This window comes from Corylus avellana, chromosome ca8, assembly GCF_901000735.1.
Source record: "Corylus avellana chromosome ca8, CavTom2PMs-1.0".
NCBI classification, from domain to species: domain Eukaryota; kingdom Viridiplantae; phylum Streptophyta; class Magnoliopsida; order Fagales; family Betulaceae; genus Corylus; species Corylus avellana.
Window position 1 is genome coordinate 15,169,053 of NC_081548.1, and position 22,760 is coordinate 15,191,812.

At 41.0% G+C, this 22,760-nt stretch overlaps 3 protein-coding genes across 3 annotated transcripts in view; 2 read left to right on the forward strand and 1 right to left on the reverse strand.

Moving 5' to 3' along the window:
* Nucleotides 1-22,760, forward strand: part of LOC132190936 (wall-associated receptor kinase 3-like) — a 61,213-nt gene that overhangs the window by 31,275 nt on the left and 7,178 nt on the right. The window lies entirely within an intron of this gene.
* Nucleotides 4,487-9,955, forward strand: LOC132189416 (uncharacterized). Its single transcript, XM_059604157.1, has one exon. The coding sequence runs from the start codon at nucleotides 4,487-4,489 to the stop codon at nucleotides 9,953-9,955; it is 5,469 nt and encodes a 1,822-aa protein (XP_059460140.1).
* On the reverse strand, nucleotides 14,403-21,214 carry LOC132189418 (pumilio homolog 5-like). The gene is made up of 5 exons (XM_059604158.1): nucleotides 21,179-21,214; nucleotides 20,504-20,716; nucleotides 20,312-20,422; nucleotides 18,208-18,402; nucleotides 14,403-14,519 (listed from the first exon to the last, which is right to left on the reverse strand). The coding sequence occupies exons 1-5, from the start codon at nucleotides 21,197-21,199 to the stop codon at nucleotides 14,403-14,405; spliced, it is 657 nt and encodes a 218-aa protein (XP_059460141.1). The 5' UTR covers nucleotides 21,200-21,214.

Here is a 22,760-nt window from a genome sequence, read left to right on the forward strand (position 1 = left end):
GGAGAACCCTAAAATCCTAGAAATCCTCAGAAAGTCGGAAGTCAATCTCCCAGTCCAATTGGGAGACTGAAAACCAAGTCCATGCTGGAAAAGGACTGTTGCCGTGCTGTACACGCTCGAGTGCGCTTGATCCGAGGTCTTGTGCGCTCGAGCGTAGTGCACTTGAGCTTAGCTTTTGTGTCCACGAGCACAGGCATGCGCTCTATCCCTGGCCGCAGACGCTCGAGCGTAGTGCGCTCGATCCCAGGAATGCTGCGATCGATCCTAGATCCAGAATGCTCAACTTCTTGTCCTTTTAAGCCCACTTTCCAATGGTTTGTCAAATGAGAGCTGAAACACAAAAACAAAACAAAATCAAACAAATAACAATGCTAGGGAATTAACATATGTAAATTAAGGAGCTTGAATGTGCAACATTTGGCGCTTATCAGTATTGGTTCCAGTGTCATTGGGTATGTCGATTCAAATTATGCTAGTGGTCTGGTTGTGATACGAGGAGATATCATATTAAAGAAAGTATTGGTTCCAGTGTCATTGGGTATGTCGATTCAAATTATGCTAGTGGTCTGGTTGTGATACGAGGAGATATCATATTAAAGAAAATTGCTTCTGAGGAAAATCCAGTGGATATGTTGATTAAGCCAATTTCAGTTCTGAAGTTCGAGAGTTGCTTGAACTTGATTGTTGTTTGTAGCTTGTGATTGCCCCGTGTGGATGTTGGAGGAGACGTCATGAGGAGATTTGCATTAGGGACTTGATGGAATTCAAGTCAAGGTGGAGTTTGTTGTGTGGTGCCTTGAATTACTCAAGTCTTGAAGTGGGGCCCGCCTGCCGTTGGAATGCCAAGCTTGACTTGGAGTCTTTGGGCTATTCTTTTAGGATATTACGAGCCACACTTTCTTCTTTCCATATTGGCTTTTGTTGGTTTACTACTCCAATTTGGATTTCACGCATCTTTACTCCAAGCTGTACAAGGAGTTGCTAGCCAACTTTGAACCTCTATAAAAGGGAGGCTTTGCAACATAGTGATGGGGGAGAAAAATTTAGAAGCCGCATCTCATTAGGGTGTTCTCACTTTGTTGTGCCTTATGGCACTTAGAGAAGAAGAGAGTTTTCTTTGTCAATTTTTTCTCTCTTTTGTATTTTTCTCTTTTTGTGGGAGTGGGATTTGAGTGTATTGGGGCTTTGAGTTTTGAGTGGTTTTCTCTCTACTCCTTTGTACTCTATCTTTTGTTTGTGAATTTCTTCCGAGTCGTCTCCGCCAGTGGATGTGGGCTTGTTAAGCCGAACCACTTAAATCTTGGTGTCTTGTGTGATTGATCTATTTTTTATTATGTTTTTTTCTGCTTCTTTGGGATCTTGTAATTTTAATTCCGTTCACAACACATATATAATATGACATAAATCATAAGTATACCAATTCATACTAATACAACAATTAAGTACTTAGAGACTTAGTTTCAATGTATGTTATAAACTTATAAGTCTATATATGTTATAAATTATAATTATACATATATGCATATGAATAATATAAATGTATAAGATCAATACTTAATCATATGATTCAATAAAAATTCAAATACTTTATTCAAATTAATCATATTAAATTTTAACAGGTTATGATTTATGTTTAAGAAATTTTTTTTAAAGTACAAGTAAATGTAAATTTGGGGTCAAATATTTTTAATTTTTCAATATGGGCTCTTTTTATAGCAATTTGGCCCAAAAAGACACTAAAAATGTGAAAAAAAAAAACAAATGGGGTAAAAATGCTACAGTGGTTAAAAAAAGAAGAAGCTCAAAACTGAAAATTGGTTATATATTTATCTTGAGAAAGCCCAAATTTAAAAAAGCGGTTATAACGAGTGTTACATGATTTACTTACCGCTAACCGTAACTGCATTGACACTCCTAATATATAGTCTGCCCAGAGCATATCTACCCCTTAAATAAAGTGTGCACATGGGTTGGATCGGAGGAGGTAGACACGTTTTTAATTGTTAGATTTTCAGTGTATCTACGATGTTGTACTTTTCATAGCTTTTGGCTATATTTATCTGTAAGAGCTTTTACGCTCTGCCTCTCTTATTATCGAATGAAGATGAAAGAATTCCCTCAAAAAAGTAGAAGATGGCATGCGACAGTATTCATAGCACCAATATTACACTATGGGTCTATCAGAACAATAAAGGATTTAGAGCTTGGATATATGGAAAAAAGCTATAATTAATGTTAAGTATGTTAATATATATATATATATATATATATATATATATTACATGATTTGCTACATTAAAATATGTCACTTATTTATTACTTGTATTACGCCACTACACTGCAAAATGAAACTTTGTTTTTTCTCAATGGTATACTAACCGGAGCAACCCTAACTTTTATGAAAAAAAACCCACGTTTAATATTCAATGTAATGAATTGTAAGCTCATTACTTTAATCAGATTCATATCAATATACTAGTTGGGACAGATAGATTTGTTGTAATATTTGTTACAAACATTCATTTTTAAGTCATTTGGAAATGTTTTATCATTTGATAATATCTTCTTAAAGGTTTTTATGAGAAATAAAAATCATCTTTAACCATTTGATTTATAACCGTTTGTATTTATTACTTGGTTATAAGATATAACTTTTATGACCGTTAGTGTTTATTACTTGGTTATGAGATATAACTTTTATGACCGTTTATATTTATTACTTGGTTATGAGTTATTAAATAAAAATTAGTTTTAATTGATTTTTACCGTTTTGACCGTTAGTCTTTAACAAGTTTTATTGTAGTTTGACCATTTTGTTATTAACAAATGTTTTACCGTTTTTGGTGTTATGACCATTTGGACATTATAAAAAGAAAAGAAAACATCCACAATCTCATGGTAGAGTGAGCTTGCAACAAGAAAGAAAGAAAGGCAAACTCATTTTCTTTATAAAAGAGTTTTGTCCTATTTTAGAAGATCAATTGCATAGAATTCTATTCTATTCAATTTCTATTTTCTCTTTGCGGTTTTTTTTTTAAGAAGATCAAAGGGTTGTTCTACTAGTCTTCGTTATTGGAAGTGCGTCCTTAACGAAGGTAGACACTATAGTCTAATCCTGGGAGGTTGCGTGTCAAAGGATCCGATCGCACCGAGTTATACACTCCGGGAGGCACGAATCAACCTTTAAGGACAACGCTCTTGCGTGATTCTATAGCACATTGTGAGATCTTTCCATACTCTACTTTTCATCTCTTGTATTTCATTTATTTTATTGTTAATTTTTAGATTGCAATGATTTTATATCAATGAGAATTTGTGCACCATCCAAAATTATTTCCAACAAGATTCTCATCTTAAGATAGACATGGAGAATTGCACAAGTCTCTATGCAATATGCATAATATATACTCATATATATTATGCATATATGAGTATACTTACGCATGAGAAAGAGAGGGAGATCAAATGAAGCAAAGAAGACTCGTCGATGCATTTTCTAATTAGCATTTCCAAATAGTCTACGCAGAGAGGCAAGTGCATGAATATATACTCATATTTTATGCATAAAATAGAAAACAATATATATATATATATTTTTTTATATAACTCAGTATCTTCTGTTAGACACACACGAGATTTTTTGATATTATGAATTGTGTTGGGTCATGAACTAGCTTATCATTTATTGAGCAGTCCTTGGGCCCAGCCAGAAGAGGCCCAAGTCCGAGACCTGCTCAAAAGGCCCAAGCCCGAGACCTTCTCAAGTGATCCGAGACGAGACCTTCACAAGTGATCCGAGACGAGACCTTCTCAAGTGATCCGAGACGAGACCTTCTCAAGTGATCCGAGACGAGACCTTCTCAAGTGATCCGAGACGAGACCTACTCAAGTGATCCGAGACGAGACCTACTCAAGTAATCCGAGACGAGGACTACTCATGAGATCCGAGACCTCCAATCCGAGGCAACCCCTAGCCGAGACCATAAAGTCCGAGAATAACTCAGGACATTTAAGTCGCAGTAAAAGGGATAACTCTGATATCTTAAAAGATTACGAAGTTGATCCTCTGATCTCAAGTCGCTCAAATCGCGGAAGAACTAACAAACATGATCTTTTCATTCAAATGTTTGTTTAGCCGATATCAAGGGATAAGATTCCTTGATAAGTGGGAAATCAAATTCCCTCCAATGCCTATAAATACAAGTCATATGATCAAAGCAAAGGTAATCACAACTCTCATAATTTGAGCTCTATAGTTGTTACAAATATCCTTTCCCATTTTGACTTAGGCATCGGAGTGCCCACGCCGGCTCACCCCCGGTCACTTCGATCCTTCTTTCTTCTTTGTTGTGCAGTCAAACTGTTCGGAAGTTGGTTCAACTCAAACTCGGCAGGCGTGCCACGTCATCTTTTGGAAAACTGTGCATCAACAGTTTGGCGCCGTCTGTGGGAACTTCGATTTTCATCAGTTCTCTACTAATCTAAAATGGTGACTACCCGTTCCACTGCTACAGCCTCCAACGCACCACCACCACCCGATCTAACCGAATTCATGAAGCAGATGTCTGAATCCATGAAGGCTCTGAAGAAGCAAAATGAAGACCTGGCTGTAAGGCTCACAGCTGCTGAGGGCCGTAATAGCCAGAGGGACCAAGAGCGAGAAAGAAGACTTGATGAACGGCGTGAAAAGGAAAGGCGAAGGGAAATTCGCCGTGGAAAGCGGACGGCTGGTTCGCACCGTGACGAAGAAGCAAGTTCAGTCCAAGCTAGCCATCATACTACTGTCCAGAATGAGGAGCACCATGAGCAGGAGAGGTCCCAGCACACGAGGCCTCGACAGGAACAACCCCATGGGCAAAATGAAGGCCAGATGAGTGCTGACATGGAGGATCTGAAGAAGAAGTACGAAGAGCTGACCCGTAAGTTGGCTGCAAGGGATGAGAAAACCCCTGCTTCGGGGTTCATGGATAACACCGACCTGCCTTTTACTGATCGAGTGCTAAATTTCCCTTTGCCTGAAAACTTCAAGATGCCTCGCGTCAAGGAGTTTAATGGTAGTGGCGACCCTTCGGAGCATATGGAAAGCGTCCGTGTTCACTTCTCCCTTCACAGGTTTCCGGATGAAATAGCATGCAGAACCTTTCCTCTCACTTTGGAAGGAGTTGCTCAAGACTGGTTTGCCAGATTGCCTGCCAAGTCAATAGACAGTTTCAAAGAACTTGGAAGTCTCTTTTTAAGCCAATTTCTGGCTACCAAGAAGAGGAGAAAGCACTCGGCTTGCTTACTATCTTTACGTCAAGGGAAGGAGGAAAGCCTGAAAGATTTCATGCATAGGTTCAATAAAGAAAAATTGCTAGTGGATAACCCGGGGGATCAAACGGTGTTATCTGCGTTATGGCATGGGGTTAGGCCAAATGGGCCTCTAATGGCCGAAGTATCAAAAAGTTCGACAGAAATAACTCTTCCCGAGTTTATTGCCAAGACGGAGGAGTATATTAATCAGGAGGAAATGATTAAAGCTCTCACAAAAGGTCAGGAGGAAGAAGACCGGGAGAAGGAGGACGCCAAAAAAGAAGAGGATGCCAAAAAGGAGCCACCTATAGCATCTGCTCCGAAGGAAGAAAGGTTTCAGAAGAGAGTAGTAAAGAAGACTGTACCATCAGTCCCAAAGTCGGAACCCCGGCGACGTGAAGATCGAAGGTTCACACCTTTGAATACCAGGGTCAATGAAGTGTTTATGGAAATCAGAAGAGATCCAGCTTTCAGATGGCCAAATAAGTTGCGGGGTGATCCGAGGAAGCGAGATCGGACGAAGTTCTGCGAGTACCACAATGATCACGGCCATTTGACGGAAGACTGTATAACCTTGCGGCAGGAAATCGAAACTTTCATCAGAAACGGAAGGCTGGTAAGATTCCTAGCAGGGGAGAGGAACCAAGGCGCAATGCATCAACAGCCTCTCCTATTAGATGGAAACCGAGTTGAAAGAGCACAGGAGCCGAGACGTGATCGGGACGATGGTCCTAGAGAAGATCCGAGACCCCCTCAGGATCAAAGAGTAGTAGGAGAAATTCATACTATTGCCGGAGGAATAGCTGGTGGAGGACAGTCTAATTCGGCCAGGAAAGCCCATGCTAGGAAAACACATACCGAGGAGGTCTTCACAGTGCAGAGACCGTCCAAAGTTGCAAAAAAGGATTCATTGATCCTTTCTTTCTCTGAAGAGGACGCAAGGGGGGTAATGCAACCCCATGATGATCCGCTAGTCGTAACTGTAACAGTGGCCAACCACATGATCCACAGAATTCTAGTGGATAATGGAAGCTCGGCTGATATATTGTACTGGCCAGTTTTTCAGCAAATGGGTATCGATCGTGATAGGGTCATACCATTTAGCTCTCCCCTGGTTGGATTTGCAGGAGAGCAGGTCCAGCCAGTTGGTCTTATTTCACTTCCTGTCACGGCAGGAACAGCACCTAAGCAGAAAACTGTGATGGTAGATTTTCTGGTTATTGACCGACCAGGTGCCTACAATGCCATTATCGGTAGACCTGCTTTGAATAAGTTAAAGGCCGTAACTTCGACATACCACTTGATGATGAAGTTCCCAACAGAGGACGGAGTTGGAGAGGTGAAGGGAGATCAGACCCAGGCAAGAAGATGTTACAATACGTCTCTCAAGAAGGTCTCGGATCCGACTCCTATTGTAATTGGTACGGTAGGTGGGAATAACAGGAATGACCCAAAGGGGGAACCAGCTGAACCTTTGGAGGATGTGGTGATAAGTGAAGACAAGACTTTGAAGATTGGGACGCAGCTCAGTCCCACAATCCGAGACGGTCTCATCATCTTCCTAAGAAGGAATTTAGAAGTTTTTGCGTGGACCCACGAAGACATGCCAGGAATTGATCCTGAAGACATCATCCACCAGCTAAATGTCGATCCAAGTGTGAAACCAGTAAAGCAGAAAAGAAGAAAATTCGCCCCTGAACGGAATGTGGCCATAGCAGAGGAAGTAGAGAAGCTTCTCAAGGCCCGTTTCATTGAAGAAGTATATTATCCCGATTGGTTGGCTAATGTAGTATTGGTCAAAAAGTCCAATGGGAAGTGGAGGATGTGCGTGGATTTCACTGACCTCAATAAAGCCTGCCCAAAAGACAGTTTTCCATTACCTCGTATTGATGCATTGGTGGACTCAACAGCTGGATATGGATTACTTAGCTTCATGGATGCCTTCTCTGGTTACAACCAGATATATATGCATCCAGAGGACCGTGAAAAAACTGCGTTCATAACTGACCGAGGTTTGTACTGTTATAAGGTCATGCCCTTTGGTTTGAAGAACGCAGGGGCGACATACCAGAGGCTGGTAAACAAGATGTTTCGAGACCAGATCGGACGCAATATGGAAGTATACGTTGATGACATGCTAGTCAAGAGCGTGCTGCCACAAGACCACGCACTCGACCTGCAAGAGACGTTCACAACCTTGAAGAAGTATGGGATGAAGTTGAATCCCTCAAAGTGTGCATTCGGAGTTTCATCAGGAAAGTTCCTCGGTTACATGGTATCCAGCCGAGGAATAGAGGCCAATCCTGAAAAAATACAAGCTGTCTTGGATATGCAATCTCCGAAAAACTTGAAGCAGCTCCAGCAATTGACAGGAAGGGTAGCGGCACTAAATCGGTTCATATCACGGTCGACCGATAAGTGTCTTCCGTTTTTCAAAGTCTTGCGAAAGGCTTTTGAATGGACAGACGAATGTGAAGAAGCCTTCGGACAGCTGAAAAAATATCTGGTGAGCCCTCCTTTGCTGAGCCAGACAAAGGCAGGGGAGGTGCTATATTTGTATTTAGCTGTGTCTCAAACGGCAGTTAGTGCGGCATTAATCCGAGAAGAGGAAGGAATTCAAAAGCCTGTATACTTCACAAGCAGAGCTTTGAGGGGCGCTGAAGAAAGGTATCCCCAGATGGAAAAACTGGCTTTTGCCTTAATTATAGCATCCAGGAAGCTCCGACCCTACTTCCAAGCTCATACTATCCGAGTGTTGACTGAATACCCATTAAAGAAAGTACTAAGAAAGCTAGATCTGTCGGGAAGATTAGCTAACTGGGCCATTGAGCTGGGAGAATTCGATATTGAGTTTCTCCCTCGAAATTCCCTCAAAGGCCAGGCACTGGCTGATTTTCTAGCAGAATTCACTAATTTGCCAGACATCACCAGCTGGCCAAGTGATGAAACCTGGGTAGTTTATGTGGATGGATCATCTACGAAGAAGCATGGTGGAGCAGGGATAGTCATGATTACTCCCGATGGGGAAGAGTTATGTAGTGCATTGAAGTTGAAGTTCAAGACGACGAATAATGAGGCCGAGTACGAGGCAGTCTTGGCAGGACTCGGTTTAGCTCTTGAAATGGGAGCCAAAATTGTCGAAATACGGAGTGACTCCCAGGTTGTTGTAGGGCACATTAGAGGAGAATTCGAAGCCAAGGGAGACAAGATGAAGTTGTACTTAGCCAAAGTACAGGATTTGCAAACATTGTTCAGCAAATTTGATATTGTGAAAATTCCGAGACCAGAGAATGAAAAAGCAGACCAATTGGCCCGAATAGCCTCAACTGCTAATGGAGAGGTCACAACCGAGACTCCTATCCAAATTCTTCTACAATCATCGGTTACCGAGACGGTGTCGGTCTCTACAGCCGAGACCATGCCTAATTGGCAACATGAAATCGTAGAATACCTGGAAAGAGGAGTACTTCCTTCAGATAAAAAGCTTGCTACCCGGTTGAAGATAAGAGCAGGAAGGTTTACAATGGTAAATGGAATCCTTTACAAGAGGGGTTTCATGTTACCACTTTTGAAGTGCGTTTCAAAAGAAGAAGGGAGCTATATCCTTAGAGAAATCCACGAAGGGATTTGCGGAAGCCATGCGGGGGCTAGAATGTTGGCGCATAAAGCAGTCCGAGCGGGTTTCTATTGGCCCAACATGAGCAGGGACTCGGCAGAATTAGTCAAACATTGTGACAAATGCCAACGGTTCGCTAATATAACTCATCAACCTCCGGAAGACTTGAGTGCAATCTCTTCACCTTGGCCATTTTCTCAATGGGGGGTAGATATAGTAGGACCATTGCCTCGGAGCAAAGGAGGTTTAAGGTTTGCTGTTGTTGCTGTGGATTATTTCACTAAATGGGCAGAGGTCGAAGCCTTAGTGCATATCACAGCTAAGGCAATTGAGCGATTTTTATGGAAGAGCATCATATGCCGGTATGGTATTCCTCATGCTTTTGTCACAGATAATGGCAAGCAGTTCGATTGCGACTCATTCCGAGCTTGGTGTGCCCAACTCCAAATAAGGAATTATTACTCGTCTCCAGGGCACCCCCAGGCTAATGGACAGGTGGAGGCTACCAACAAGACTATCTTCAAAATTTTGAAAAAGAAGCTGGGTGATCGGAAAGGAAACTGGGCAGAAGACCTTCCAGAAGTTTTGTGGGCATACCGAACAACCAAGCGAATTCCAACCGAAGAAACACCATATGCCTTAGCATTCGGAACTGAAGCAGTCATTCCAGCCGAGATAGGCTCAGGCAGCTATCGTGTAGAGACCTTCCGATCCGAGACTAATGACGAGGGTTTACAACTGCATTTGGACTTGCTTCAAGAAAAGCGGGATCGAGCCCAAATGGCTATGGCAGCATATCAGGCAAGGGTGACTCGGTATTTCAACAAGAAGGTCAAGCCTCGAACCTTCAAAATTGGAGATCTGGTCCTACGTAAGACTACTCTCGCAACCAAGGACCCAGCTGAGGGAAAGCTAACTCCTAATTGGGAAGGACCTTATAAGGTGATTGAGTGCAAACGAGCTGGAGCGTACCACTTGGAAGATTCCAGAGGTAAGGTTTTACCAAGGCCTTGGAACGCTGAGCACCTTAAAAAGTATTATGTCTAAACACAGTGATATGTGATTTATTTGCCATTTCATTATTTTCATTTCAATGAATAAAAGCATCTCGGAGTTATGCAGTATACAAGGTACATATGTACAAATTAAATTACCAACTCGGATAAGTAATTGAACTTTCCGAGACCCAACTCGGAGAAGTAATTGAACTTTCCGAGACCCAACTCGGAGAAGTAATTGAACTTTCCGAGACCTAACTTTCCGAGACCTAACTCGGATAATTGAACTTTCCGAGACCTAACTCGGATAAGCAATCAAACTCTCCGAGACCTAAACTCGGAGTAGCAAACAAAATCTCCGAGACCTAAACTCGGAGTAGCAAACAAACTCTCCAAGACTTAACTCAGAGTAACAATCAAATATTACGAGGTAGTATAATTAAAATTAATTTGAAATCTCCAAGATATAACTCGGAGAAATATAAAATCCCTAACTACCTTGGGTAACAAACCAATAAAAGTTATTCCGAAACTCATATAAACACAAAAACTTGTTTCATTAATTAAGAAACTTGAGGTATATACAAAGAGCTATTATATGGTGTTACACTATTTTGCCTTAGGGGCAGAAGCAAGATTAGCATCGGGGGCCTCGGCAGAGCCGGACTCAGCAGAAACGGCCTCGGACTGGGTGTCATCTGGATCAGACTCGGCACCTTGGCGATGTTGAGCCGAGAAGGGGTCGAAGAAAAATTCTTTTATTCCTGCGGCGTCAGGCATTTGTTCTTGGCCTAGGTTTACGAGTTGAGCCATAGCTGCGTCCGAGCAAGGGATGTCCTCGATCTTTATCCTGTCAAGATCTATTTTTCGGGTCGAGTCCTTAGCCCATGCTCGAAAGGTTTCAAAGCCAAGAATGAGTCCGTCAGCCCAGGCAGAGTTTCGGACCCATGAAGCAAAGGATAGCTGGCGCAAATAGCTGGCAACTTGGCTCTTAGCCTCCTTCAATTGAGCTTCACCTGAGCGTATTTGCCCTTGAAGAACTTCAGTTTCTCCTCAGCAATCACTTTGGCGTCATTTGTTTTTGCCACCAAGGTTTTCTGCTCCAGAATTTCAGCCCGAGCCAATTCCAGTTGATCCGAGACGCTCGAGTGCCTTTCCTCCAATTGGTTCCGATCTTCTCTTATAATGGAGTTGTCCTCCTGGAGTCGGCTTATTTCAGCCCGAAGACCCTTAATCTCGGCCGCCAACTCCGCAGCCTCAGACTCAGCCCTTGTCCGAGCCGCAGCCATCTCGGATGTTTCGGCCTGCATTATTGACTGCTGTTGGCCCGAGAGCAATAGTTCCTCATCTTGCTTAGCCACTACCTCCTTTAGCCTGGTATTTTCGGCTTCCAGGTCAGTGATTAAGCCTTGGAGCATGTCGGTCTTGTTGGTCGATTCCTGGGTTACCTTCCGGAAATAGCAGTACCAAACCAACGACCTCATAATAGCCTGTGGCAAAGATTCTGTCAGTATGTTTATGCATAGAGTAAAAAGAAAAAAGAGGTAGTATACTTACAGTAAGTTGAAAATAAATCATCTGCTCTGTCATGCCTTGAGCAGAGATGTCGCGTTCCATGGTAAGGCTCTCGTGCGGAATTAAATTTACCAGTGCCAAGAAGGGATTACCCTTCAAATCACCGCTAAAATCTGCCAGACGTCCGCCGACAGTCCAGTCTACTCCTTGAGGCCTAATAGCCGAGGCGGAAGAAGATGAGGTCTCGGCAGTAGGCTCCGTCTCTTTAGCCGATGCCTTCTCGGTAACCTTCTCGACAGGAGTCGGCGTCCGAGCCCTAGTAGATGGAGGTGCGTGGACTTCCGGTTCAGCCTCGTCAACAGGGGAAAGAGGTTTAGCTCCTTCGACAGCTGCAGTTGGCCCCTTGGTCCTCTCACACACCATCTCTACGGAGCCATCCGAATGCTCCACCAACTCTATATCATCCAAAATGTGTTGGATGTTGGAGCCCAGGGGTTGGAGCGAGAGAGATTGGATGGGAATGGCATTCTTAGCCTCGAGGCCATCCGAGGCCAAAGGAGTGGCATTTAATGGACGTGCAGGAACAGGCTCGTTGGCCAGAAAGGCCTCAACCTCTGTAACTGACTTCACCACAGGTCCAGAAGCAGCCTTTCGCCTAGCAGCTAGCAAGCTAGCAAACTGATCCTGTACCTTCACTTCTGTTGCTCTCACCAGCTTCCTCTTTTTAGGGTGAGGAGCTTCAGGTTCTCCTAATCCCTCAGGCTCGTCAACCAAGTGCAGAGCCCTAGCTGCCCGGGTTGGAGGGTTAGGTTTTGTGGCCATTTTCAAAGGCCCTGTAGTTCAAAATTGTGCAGCACCAGGAGGATCCACTCTCCCACTAATTCTTAGAGCCCCCCCAGTTTGAAGTGGAGGATTCTTCTGCTTGGGTGACTCGACCAGTTTTCCTTTACCTTTATCAAGCCTGGTCTTCCGCGGGGTAGCTCCTCGGGTGTTGGCCGCTGGAGGGTCTAAGGCAGGAACCTTTGGGTCTCGGACAACCGCGGAAACAGGTCCCTTCTTACCTCCGCCATCGCCTTTTTCCAATCTGACGAGGCCCCCTCCTTGCGAGGCCGTATTCATTAGCAATGAATAGCTTAGTAAATTCTCGTGTCTTTGAGTCCACCTTAAAACTTTATTTACACGCTGTTGTTCGTCATCGGTAAGGGCTGGCTCTTTAGAAGCGTTCGCTGCAGGAACACTAGTTTCCCGAGGCACTCTCGGACCCTGGGCAACTTCGGTAGGATGAAATTCCCACCTCCCTGTTGCAAAAAAGTACTTTCCCTTCCACGCATGGTTGCTGGAATATTTACCATCTACGTGAACGAATTTCCCCCTTCGTGACTGGAAATTGTATAAACCATCACACTTTGGGTTCTTTTGAAGGCGATATACCCACAAAAATTCCCGGGCTGTGAGATGATGCCCCGGTCCGAGTGCCAGAGGCCAAAGCAACACGCAGGCATGGATAAGTCTCCATGCGTTGGGCACAATCTGATGGGGAGCTAGATTCAGATAGCTCAGCAACTCTCGAATGGTCGGCGGAATGGGTAAGCGAAAACCAGCACGGAACATCGTCTCGTACAGACAAACTTCGTGCGCATCAGAACGCACTATTGCACCTATCCGTTCATCATCGAATCGCAGCTTCACGGATTTGGGGATAAAACACTCCTCCCGAATTCTGGCTTCATCAGCCTTAGTTAACAATGGCCGCCAACAGGCTGGGTAGGTGTTGTCGCCGAGGCCATCAGACCCTGATCCCTCATCTCCAGACATGGTTTATGAAAACGAAAAGAGTTCTCGAAGGATAAAGAAGGAAACAGAAAAGCTAGAAGCTGCTGCGGAGGATAGAAAGAATGGAAAAAGAGAAGATACTGTCCTATAAATAAGACCGCCTCGGACACGTGTGCATTAAAAGCGCCATGTGAAACAGGGCCTCGGAAGCTCAACCGACGCCGCCTATAGATGACACGTGTGAGCCAGCATTAATGAAGCGATAGGGTCTCGGAATTTCAACCGACACCTGGAATGTCGAGAGTCAAAATTCCCCCTAATATTTGAAATTTGAATTTGAATGTACTCTCCAAGATTTGAAATTTAAATTTTGAATCTGAAGTTTAAATTTCAAATTTTGCCGCCTTATTATCCGGGACGGAGTCGGAAAGACGTTGACTGTCTTGGAATCTCTCTTAAGAAAAGCTGGCCTCGGTTCATTCCATCAAGACATGAAATTTCTTTAGTTCTACAAACTTCGAAATTGGGGGGTAACTGTTGGGTCATGAACTAGCTTATCATTTATTGAGCAGTCCTTGGGCCCAGCCAGAAGAGGCCCAAGTCCCGAGACCTTCACAAGTGATCCGAGACGAGACCTTCTCAAGTGATCCGAGACGAGACCTTCTCAAGTGATCCGAGACGAGACCTTCTCAAGTGATCCGAGACGAGACCTTCTCAAGTAATCCGAGACGAGGACTACTCATGAGATCCGAGACCTCCAATCCAAGGCAACCCCTAGCCGAGACCATGAAGTCCGAGAATAACTCAGGACATTTAAGTCGCGGTAAAAGGGATAACTCTGATATCTGAAAAGATTACGAAGTTGATCCTCTGATCTCAAGTCGCTCAAATCGTGGAAGAACTAACAAACATGATCTTTTCATTCAAATGTTTGTTTAGCCGATATCAAGGGATAAGATTCCTTAATAAGTGGGAAATCAAATTCCCTCCAATGCCTATAAATACAAGTCATATGATCAAAGCAAAGGTAATCACAACTCTCATAATTTGAGCTCGATAGTTGTTACTAGCATCTTTTCCCATTCTGACTTAGGCATCGGAGTGCCCACGCCGGCTCACCCCCGGTCACTTCGATCCTTGTTTCTTCTTTGTTGTGCAGTCAAACTGTTCGGAAGTTGGTTCAACTCAAACTCGGCAGGCGTGCCACGTCATCTTTTGGAAAACTGTGCATCAACACAACTAAGCAATATTGCTCGCTGATTATCAGAACATATGTCAAGAATCTTCTGGACCACGTAATTTGCAAATTGGTCCTTCATCATTGTCTACAAGAAAGAAGTTGAATATGGTAAATTAAGCAAGCAGAATACAAACTTTAACTACTAAACTCCTAATTAACAACCCTTATGCAGATTATGCAACAAAGATTTGCAGCATTGACAAGAGAGGCAGGATTATCATCCAGTACAGTACTATAATTTATTATTGAACATGTATAGAAACCTCAAGAGATATGTGGTAAACTAAATTTTGGCGCCAAAACATAAATGTCTAATAGGACTCTCATTTAGTGCTGGGGCAATCTGGGTAAATTATTCAATAAAAAAAGCACAAAAGTTTAAAAGCTTAATTCCAAATGATCGCTTCTTCAGGGAACATAAGAGGAAGAATCAAACATCCAGTTCTGCACTTGAATGACCTCTAAGTTCAGTTGGTAAATTAATTGCAGAGAGAAAAAAATGTCGTACTTCTCATAAAGTTGTATGATGAATAGTAAACAATGAATTGTAACACCTTTTATATTCTAATATATGATTCATCTAATGACAGACTTCCCAGGAATACCTCTTATCATCACCGCCGTTAAAGACAGACCAAAGCTTTGAAGTTTCTGTCTTTATCAAGCTCACAATACAGAATCTTCTGAGGAGTGTGCAGCAGTATTTAAATGCCATTTGGCTTGTGGAGATAAGTATTAGTTTGTTTCCTACCTAGACGTCTTTAAGGAGGGGAAGATCTCCAGAACTATGATTATACCATACTCATTCCATTTCAATTTTACCTTGAAAGGAAATTGACAAAGAGTAAAACTTAAAAACATACTTGCAGATGTACCAAAAGTATCATGGTATGACACAAACACAGACATCTAAACTTAATTTCATCTTCATATCCTGTCTAGAGAGTAGTAAAGCACTTTTTTTATTTTTTGGTAAGTACTCGAACTTCATTAAAAGTAAGGCGCAATCCACAGTGTACAAGAAATCTACAAAAGAGACACCTAACTAGAAGGGAAAAAAAGATAAGCATGAAAATCAAACACATTAGGAAACTCTAAAGCAGCTGTCAAGAGGTAACGAGTATTGAAGAAGAAAGACTTTAGATCCACTACTGTCCTCTGGCAGTCTTCAAAACGGCAAGATGGCACCATCTTCTACACTGCTACACTCTGAGGACTGCCATATAACTCTCTCCAACAAGCAAAAATGTCTACCACTCGTCTAGGCATAACTCAAGACAACCAAAACGGCTGAAAAATAACACTCTATAAGGCACTAGTGACCTCACAATGAAGAAGTAAAGGATCTACAATCTCTCTATTCCTCTTAAACATACAACACCAATTGACCACCAAGACATGACGCTTCCTAAAATCATCCAAGGTAAGGATCTTCCCTAGAGCGGCCAACTAAGCAAACAACGTTGCTCTTAAGGGAACCTTACTCCGCTAAATACTCTTCAAACAAAAGGGAGAACCATCATGAGGGGCAAGGACGTTATAGAACAATATAACATCAGACAAACCTCTCTTGGAGGGGCCAGCAAAGCTTGTCTTCGCCACTCATGCCCTGATCTAAAAAAATACAAAATATTAAAAAACAAAGCTTACGTTCTAAAAAACTTAAAAATTAACATCATGTTTGCCACCCAATCATGAGCCGCTCTAGTAAGCTTACGTTCCATTGATGGGAGCCACTAGAAATCTCCAAATGATCTGCCACACAAGCATACTTAATGCGAGCAATACTACACAAATCCGGAAAAAGCTTCATTGAAGACATGATCCCCACATCACAAATCATGCCAGAATCTAATCTTCGAGTCATTTCCCAAAAATCCCCCCTCAACCCCTCATATTTGTCCACAAGCCCACCCCATAAAACCCATAAACCTCATTAGAACGCCACTCATCCCACAAGCTGCCATATTTAAACTCCACTACGATTCTCCACAAAGCCTCTCTCTCAAGCATATAATGCTATAGCCACTTCCCCAAACGAGCACGGTTGAACAAAAGCAAGTTTCGGACCCTAAACCTTCCTCGAAAATCAAAGAACAATCCTTGAACCAGCTCACCAAGTGAAATTTGAATGCTTCACTTAGCCCACCCCATAAAAAAATTCCAATGAAACTTCTCTATGCGATTGGCAACACCCATAGCAAGAGGGAAAAGAAACATGAAGTACGTAGGCAAATTGTAAAGGGTGCTCTTGATCAATGTAATCATACTACCCTTAGACAAGTACATCCTCTTCCAACCAGCCAAACGACATTCAATCTTCTAAATAACAACATTACAAATGGATTTGGCCTTAAAAAAGGCTCCCAACAAAATAACAAGATACTTCAAAGGCAAACCCTGCATCCCAGAAAACCTGCCAAACTATCAACATTATTGACATTGCACATAGGAACTAATTTGGACTTGGACAGGTTAATTCTCAAACCATAGAGCACTTCAAAGCATAAAAATATGGCACGCATATAGCGGAGGTGGAATAGATTAGCCCCACAGAAAATCAAGGTATCATCTACAAACAGGAGATGTGATATATTAATTAGGGGTTGGCAGATTAACCGATTACCGATTACTGACAGATTACCGACTTTAACCGAACCGATATTAACAGTAACCGATAGTTATCGGTCGGTAATCGGTTAAAAATTTTATACCGATAAGCTTATTGGTCGGTTAAAAAATTTTTATCGAAAAACCGATATGACCGGTAAGCTATTTTAATTTTTAATTTTTTAGAATTTTATATTTATTATAGTAGTGGATCAATATAAAAATAAAAAATAAAAAATAAAAAATAAAAAAGCTTTAATGAGCTATTTTAGCCAAAAATATACTCTAAAATAACTAATTTTTAATAAGCTATTTTAGGCTTTAGCCCAACAAAACGTATTTGGGCCTCCAAAACAATTAATTTTTTGCCCAATTAGCAACCTATAAAAACCCAATAAAAAGCCCACAAAAGTTCAAACCAATTTAACTGATCAGTTAACCGATTACCGATATAACCAATAATTTTCGGTTAACACTTCTTATCGGTCAATAATCGGTTAGGATTTGGTTAACCGATAAGCTCATTAACCGGTCCGAACCGACCGATACCCAGCCCTAATATCAATCACACCAAAGTTCCTAGACCCCATAGAAAAGCCTGAAAGAACCCCTCCCCCATTAACAGTGGCTAAAAGCATTTTACTTGTAGCCCCCATGACGATGACAAACAGCAACAGAGACAAAGGATCTCCCTGACTCAAACCACGGGAGCTACTGAAGAATCTGGATTGTCTTTCACCAACACTCACCATACCCAACAACAACACACAGGAAACCCCTTGGTTCCTTTCAACCAAATGTAGAAGAGACCCCCCCTTCTGTTACCGAGAGCTCAAAGGTTTTGGCCTCTACAAAAAAACCAGCTCAAGATGACCAACACCAATGGCCACCCCCTATGCACATATAAACAAATAAACACCTCACTAGAATGTATAAGAAATGTGTACCTGCAAGAAACATAATCAATAGCAACTAGAATAAGAACAAATTGTATGCTTATGAACTCAAAAATTTTCCAGACACTTCAAAAATAAAAAATTATTTAGAATAACCCCAAGAGAATAACTATATAAGCCGTTTCTTTATTTATTTTTCTTTGTTAGGGCAGGCGAGTATTCTAATGAATAATAAGCATATATAACCCATGCTCTAACTTAACTTACCAATAAATTATCAGTTCCTTCCGTATGCCCAAAAATCTCCCCAATTAACAGCTCTCGTTCAGTGGCACCACCATACTCCAAACATTTCTCAACAACGTTTGAAGCAAATTTATGCTGGCTCAGATGTACAATATGTCCTGACAACTTGCTTATAATCTGGCGCCTTTCCTGAGGCTTTCCTCTCTCCAATACATGCTAATATAAATCAACACAAGCATTGCATTACCATCCAACAACTAACACAGTAAATACACTAGAAGAAAGTGAGGAAAAGAATTTCGGGTACACAATTCAAAAAGCAAAGTACATCCCAGAAAGTCAAAGGGCAAGAAGCATTTTTCACTGCATATACATAATATAAGGAATAACTGAACAAATACAAGAATATCAATGATACAGAACATACCTACAGGCATATATACTTGAGAACTAATTCGAGTTCAAATTGACAGTATGGTATACTTTCCACATCCAGAATCCATGTATTTTTCTGCTTCACAAATATAATATTTATGTGCATTTAATATCAAGCATTATTCCTATTTCCCAATTTTGAATTTTCTCAGTTCGTTATCAGCAAAGGGCAACAGAACTCTCTAGCTCTCTATCGAGAACAAATGTGCTGCTTGGTCATCATGTATACATGTTTAAATTCATTCAGTCATACCTGAACAGGTGTACATACATGCATAAATAAACATATACAAATATACATCCACATTTTTCTCTTTTTTGAAAAAAAAAAAAAAAAAAAAAATCAATACACAAGTAAAATTGATTTTATTCTTCAAACGTATGACAGGACCAAAAACCAACAATTTTTTTCCCCTTTTTTCTGGTAATGTGTAATGACCACGAATTTTCCATATATAGTATTTATACTCAAAGGGCATCCTGTTAGTTCTTGTGTTGGCTTAATTCAGTTCCAAAATGCAGATGTTACTGTTCACGGCTCAAACACTGATATAGAATGCTCAGAATCCAATCTCCACCGTTCATAATGTAGATTCATGTGTTATGAACGTCCCTGCAAAATTTCAGCTCAATCGGACCACAAACGCCCATCGATCGGAGTTGTTGATGAAGACTGGACAGTCCGGGTCCGGACCTCCAGAAGCCGGGTCCGGACCCCATTTCCAGAAACTTGATTTTTCAAGCAGGGTCCGGACCTCCAGTTCCCGAAAGTGCATTTTATGAGGCATGTCCGGACCTCAGATCTGCAGGGTCCGGACCTGGGTGACTTATTAGGGTTATTTTCTATTTAAACACGATTTTGCTACATTTACAAGTACGTATTTTGGAGAGCAAAATCAGAGAGCTTAGAGAGAGATATTGTTCTAGCTTATTTGAGAAGGGATTAAATACGTGAAGCCAATCGGAGTTCCGGTGAAAGGAAATCGTATAGAAGAATTGTGCCAGATGTTCTGGAAAGGGCTACTGCGGTAGAAGTCAAGTGGGTCGCTTGTCGTGTACAAGGAAGAGTAGATTGCAAAGGTTTTGTAATTCTTCTTGTATTCCTTATTCTTCTTATAGTGGATTGATTTCCTGGGTTTGGCTGCCCCGGAGAGGTTTTACATTTAGAGAGTTCTCTAAATGGTTTCCTCTTCGTAACCAAATATCTGTGTTCTTGTTTTTCATTACATATTTGAATTTGGTTGATTATTAATTGTTAGGTCAAATCTTATTCTGCTTAATATTTGTGAATCACCTAGACATTTGAATAGGTGTCATTTGGAGTCGTTTTTAGAATTTTCACATCCCACCCGAAGAGGATTATATCAACCAACGGAGAAAGTTTAGTCTAAAAGACCAAGAGCTCAGAATCTTTAAAAGCAACCTAAAACCGTACACAACATTTAATTTTCATGCCCATCCTTGTATTTTAAGGGCAAGTTCCATCCACGTTGTTTCACTCTATGGCAATTGAGCACTATGCTAACTACATAAGCACAACATCACCTCCAAGAACTAGACTTGATCTCCACTACCCATACAAATTCATAAAAAGCAGTTTACTTGACAACAGGAGAGAGAGGGAGAGAGATGAGGAGCAAGGCAGAGCAAAAACTTTACAAGTGTCATAGCCCAAACAAAAGAAACCAACCTGGGTGACATAGTTGCCATACTGGTCCTGAGCAAGAGCACAAACAGACTCCAATATTTCATCCACTATAAACTGACATCGCAGCTCATCTGTACAATGCTCTAGAACTCTCTACAAAAAACCATCACGGAACAGCTTCTTAGTGTTATGCAGACCAGAGGAAGTGCTTCTACCACTCAGGTTTAACATTACCTGTATGACACGGCAACCATAAGGATGCATAGAAAGCGTCGCAACTTGACCGCGAAAAGCAGATATGATAAACTCAATTCTCTCTGTTGGAACACTCTCAATGCACTTTTGTATTACATGATTCCCGTTTTGATCACGAACACATCTCATAACATGTCCATCCAGCTCTCGAACAAGCTGTGCTTTTTGTTCAAGCTCAATAATGTCAAGTGCCTGCAACAGTATAGAATCAAAGTCAATATCTTCTCTAACATTGAAAGGAGGAAAAGAGGTCACGAGACTGACAGGATGGCCATGACATCACATAGGCAACAAACCCATGAACAATCAATCAGGAATCATCAAGTCCTAAGCGATTAACTTCGTCAAACTATACGAACGTCATACTCAACAATATTCAGGTTTAGTAACGTGTATGAACAGACGATAAATATTTAGTTTATTAAAACTGTTATATATATAACAGTTTATTAAAAATGAGCAAGAGAAATAAATTAGAGAGATTTTATAAAAATAAAAGTCCAACCCAATTAAGATAAATATACAAGATATTGTGATTAAATATCTAGAAATTTAATGCTAATAAAAGTACTGCGCGCTGGGTATGATAGCATGGGAGACGATACACTATATATATATTGGGCTTTGATGGCAGATTATCAGAGCTGATCTTACCTTGTCTTGACCAGATACCATGTTGTAATTGTATAATTTCTTGCTTCTTAATTCTTCCCTCGTTTCGTTTATTGTCTTTCTTTTGTTTCCTAGAAGCTTCATCATCCTCAAATACTAGAGCGTGCACGCTTAAATTACAATTGTGTCACCTTTCTTTTTAAGAAAAAGTATTGGTTTGGTAAAAAAATTAAAAGCACTTTTAATAGTTTAAAAAGCCTAAAAAATAGTTAAAAAAAAAAAAAACTTTTGGCAAAAATTTAAAAATGAAGCTTTTACCCCAAAAGCTCTATTTCTCAAACGCAATCTCAAACAAACTCTAAGACTAAATTCCCTGCTTAGTAGTAAGATTCCCAAGGAATGACTAAGACTAATCATTGATGACTCGATGTGGCGTGATGACTTAATTAATCAATCCCATTCCTGGAGAATAGAAGGCCTACACGGCTACACGTCTCCTATTATCATATTGACTACACCACACGTGATGACATTGAGGGATAAACAATTGTGTACACCCATGTGAGTTAACGTCACAATTGACATGCAAGTTGTTGGAGCTAGTGGGTATGCATTTGAAGTTTTGAGGCCCCACTAATTTAAGTCACTGTGTCAGCTAGTGTATGTCATCTTGTGTAGCGTGGTCAAGACGATAAAAAGGAGACTTTCCCCATCTTATCTATCCATCGGGAATTAATCTCGTTCACTAATCTAAGTCATGGTGTCCTCATGTGGATACTTTTCCCATCTTATCTATCCATCGGGAATTAATCTCGTTCACTAATCTAGTTCACTAATCTAAGTCATCGTGTCCTCATGTGGATGACTAATCCACGGTGCATGACAAGGACAATACGAGACTTTCGCCATCTATCCATGCATCCTAGATTACAAGTTTATTTCTTTTGTTTGTTTATTTCAAGTTAAGGTCATCTCCTTCTTAAATTTGCAGGAACTATTATTTAACATTCAAACCAACCCTACTTGACCGCTTCATCTAATTCTCATTGACGATAGTCAAAGTCAATTTTCTTATCATAAGTTCGTATAGAGATGCCTCAATTTTCCAGCTACGGCCAAGACGGTGGGGCCTCTTCAATTTTCATACCATTAAAAATAAAAATAAAAATTAAAAAAAATTAAATACTAAATATCCCTTGAGGTTTTGTTACTTTATTTTTTTCTTCCTAGAGTTTATTTTTATCATAAAAGGTCTCTGTGGTTTTGATAATAGACCAAATTAATCATCTATCAGTTGGCCGTTAATTGACTTAACGGAAATCTACATGAACCAATCAAATGTTGACACGTGGCACCTACTTAAATTTTTTTAATTTTTTTTTTAAATTAAAAAAAAAAAATTGGGGGTGGCTCCCTTGGTCATTTGGGGGTGGCCGAGCCACCCCATTTGGCCAGATGCCAATTTTTTTTTAAAATTTTTTTATTTTAAAAAAATACGTTTTTTTTTTTTAATTTAAAAAAATTAAAAAAAAAATTTAAGTTGGTGCCATGTGTCAACATTTGATTGGTCCATGTGAATTTCCGTTAAGTCAACCAACGGTCAACTGACAGAAAGATTAATTTG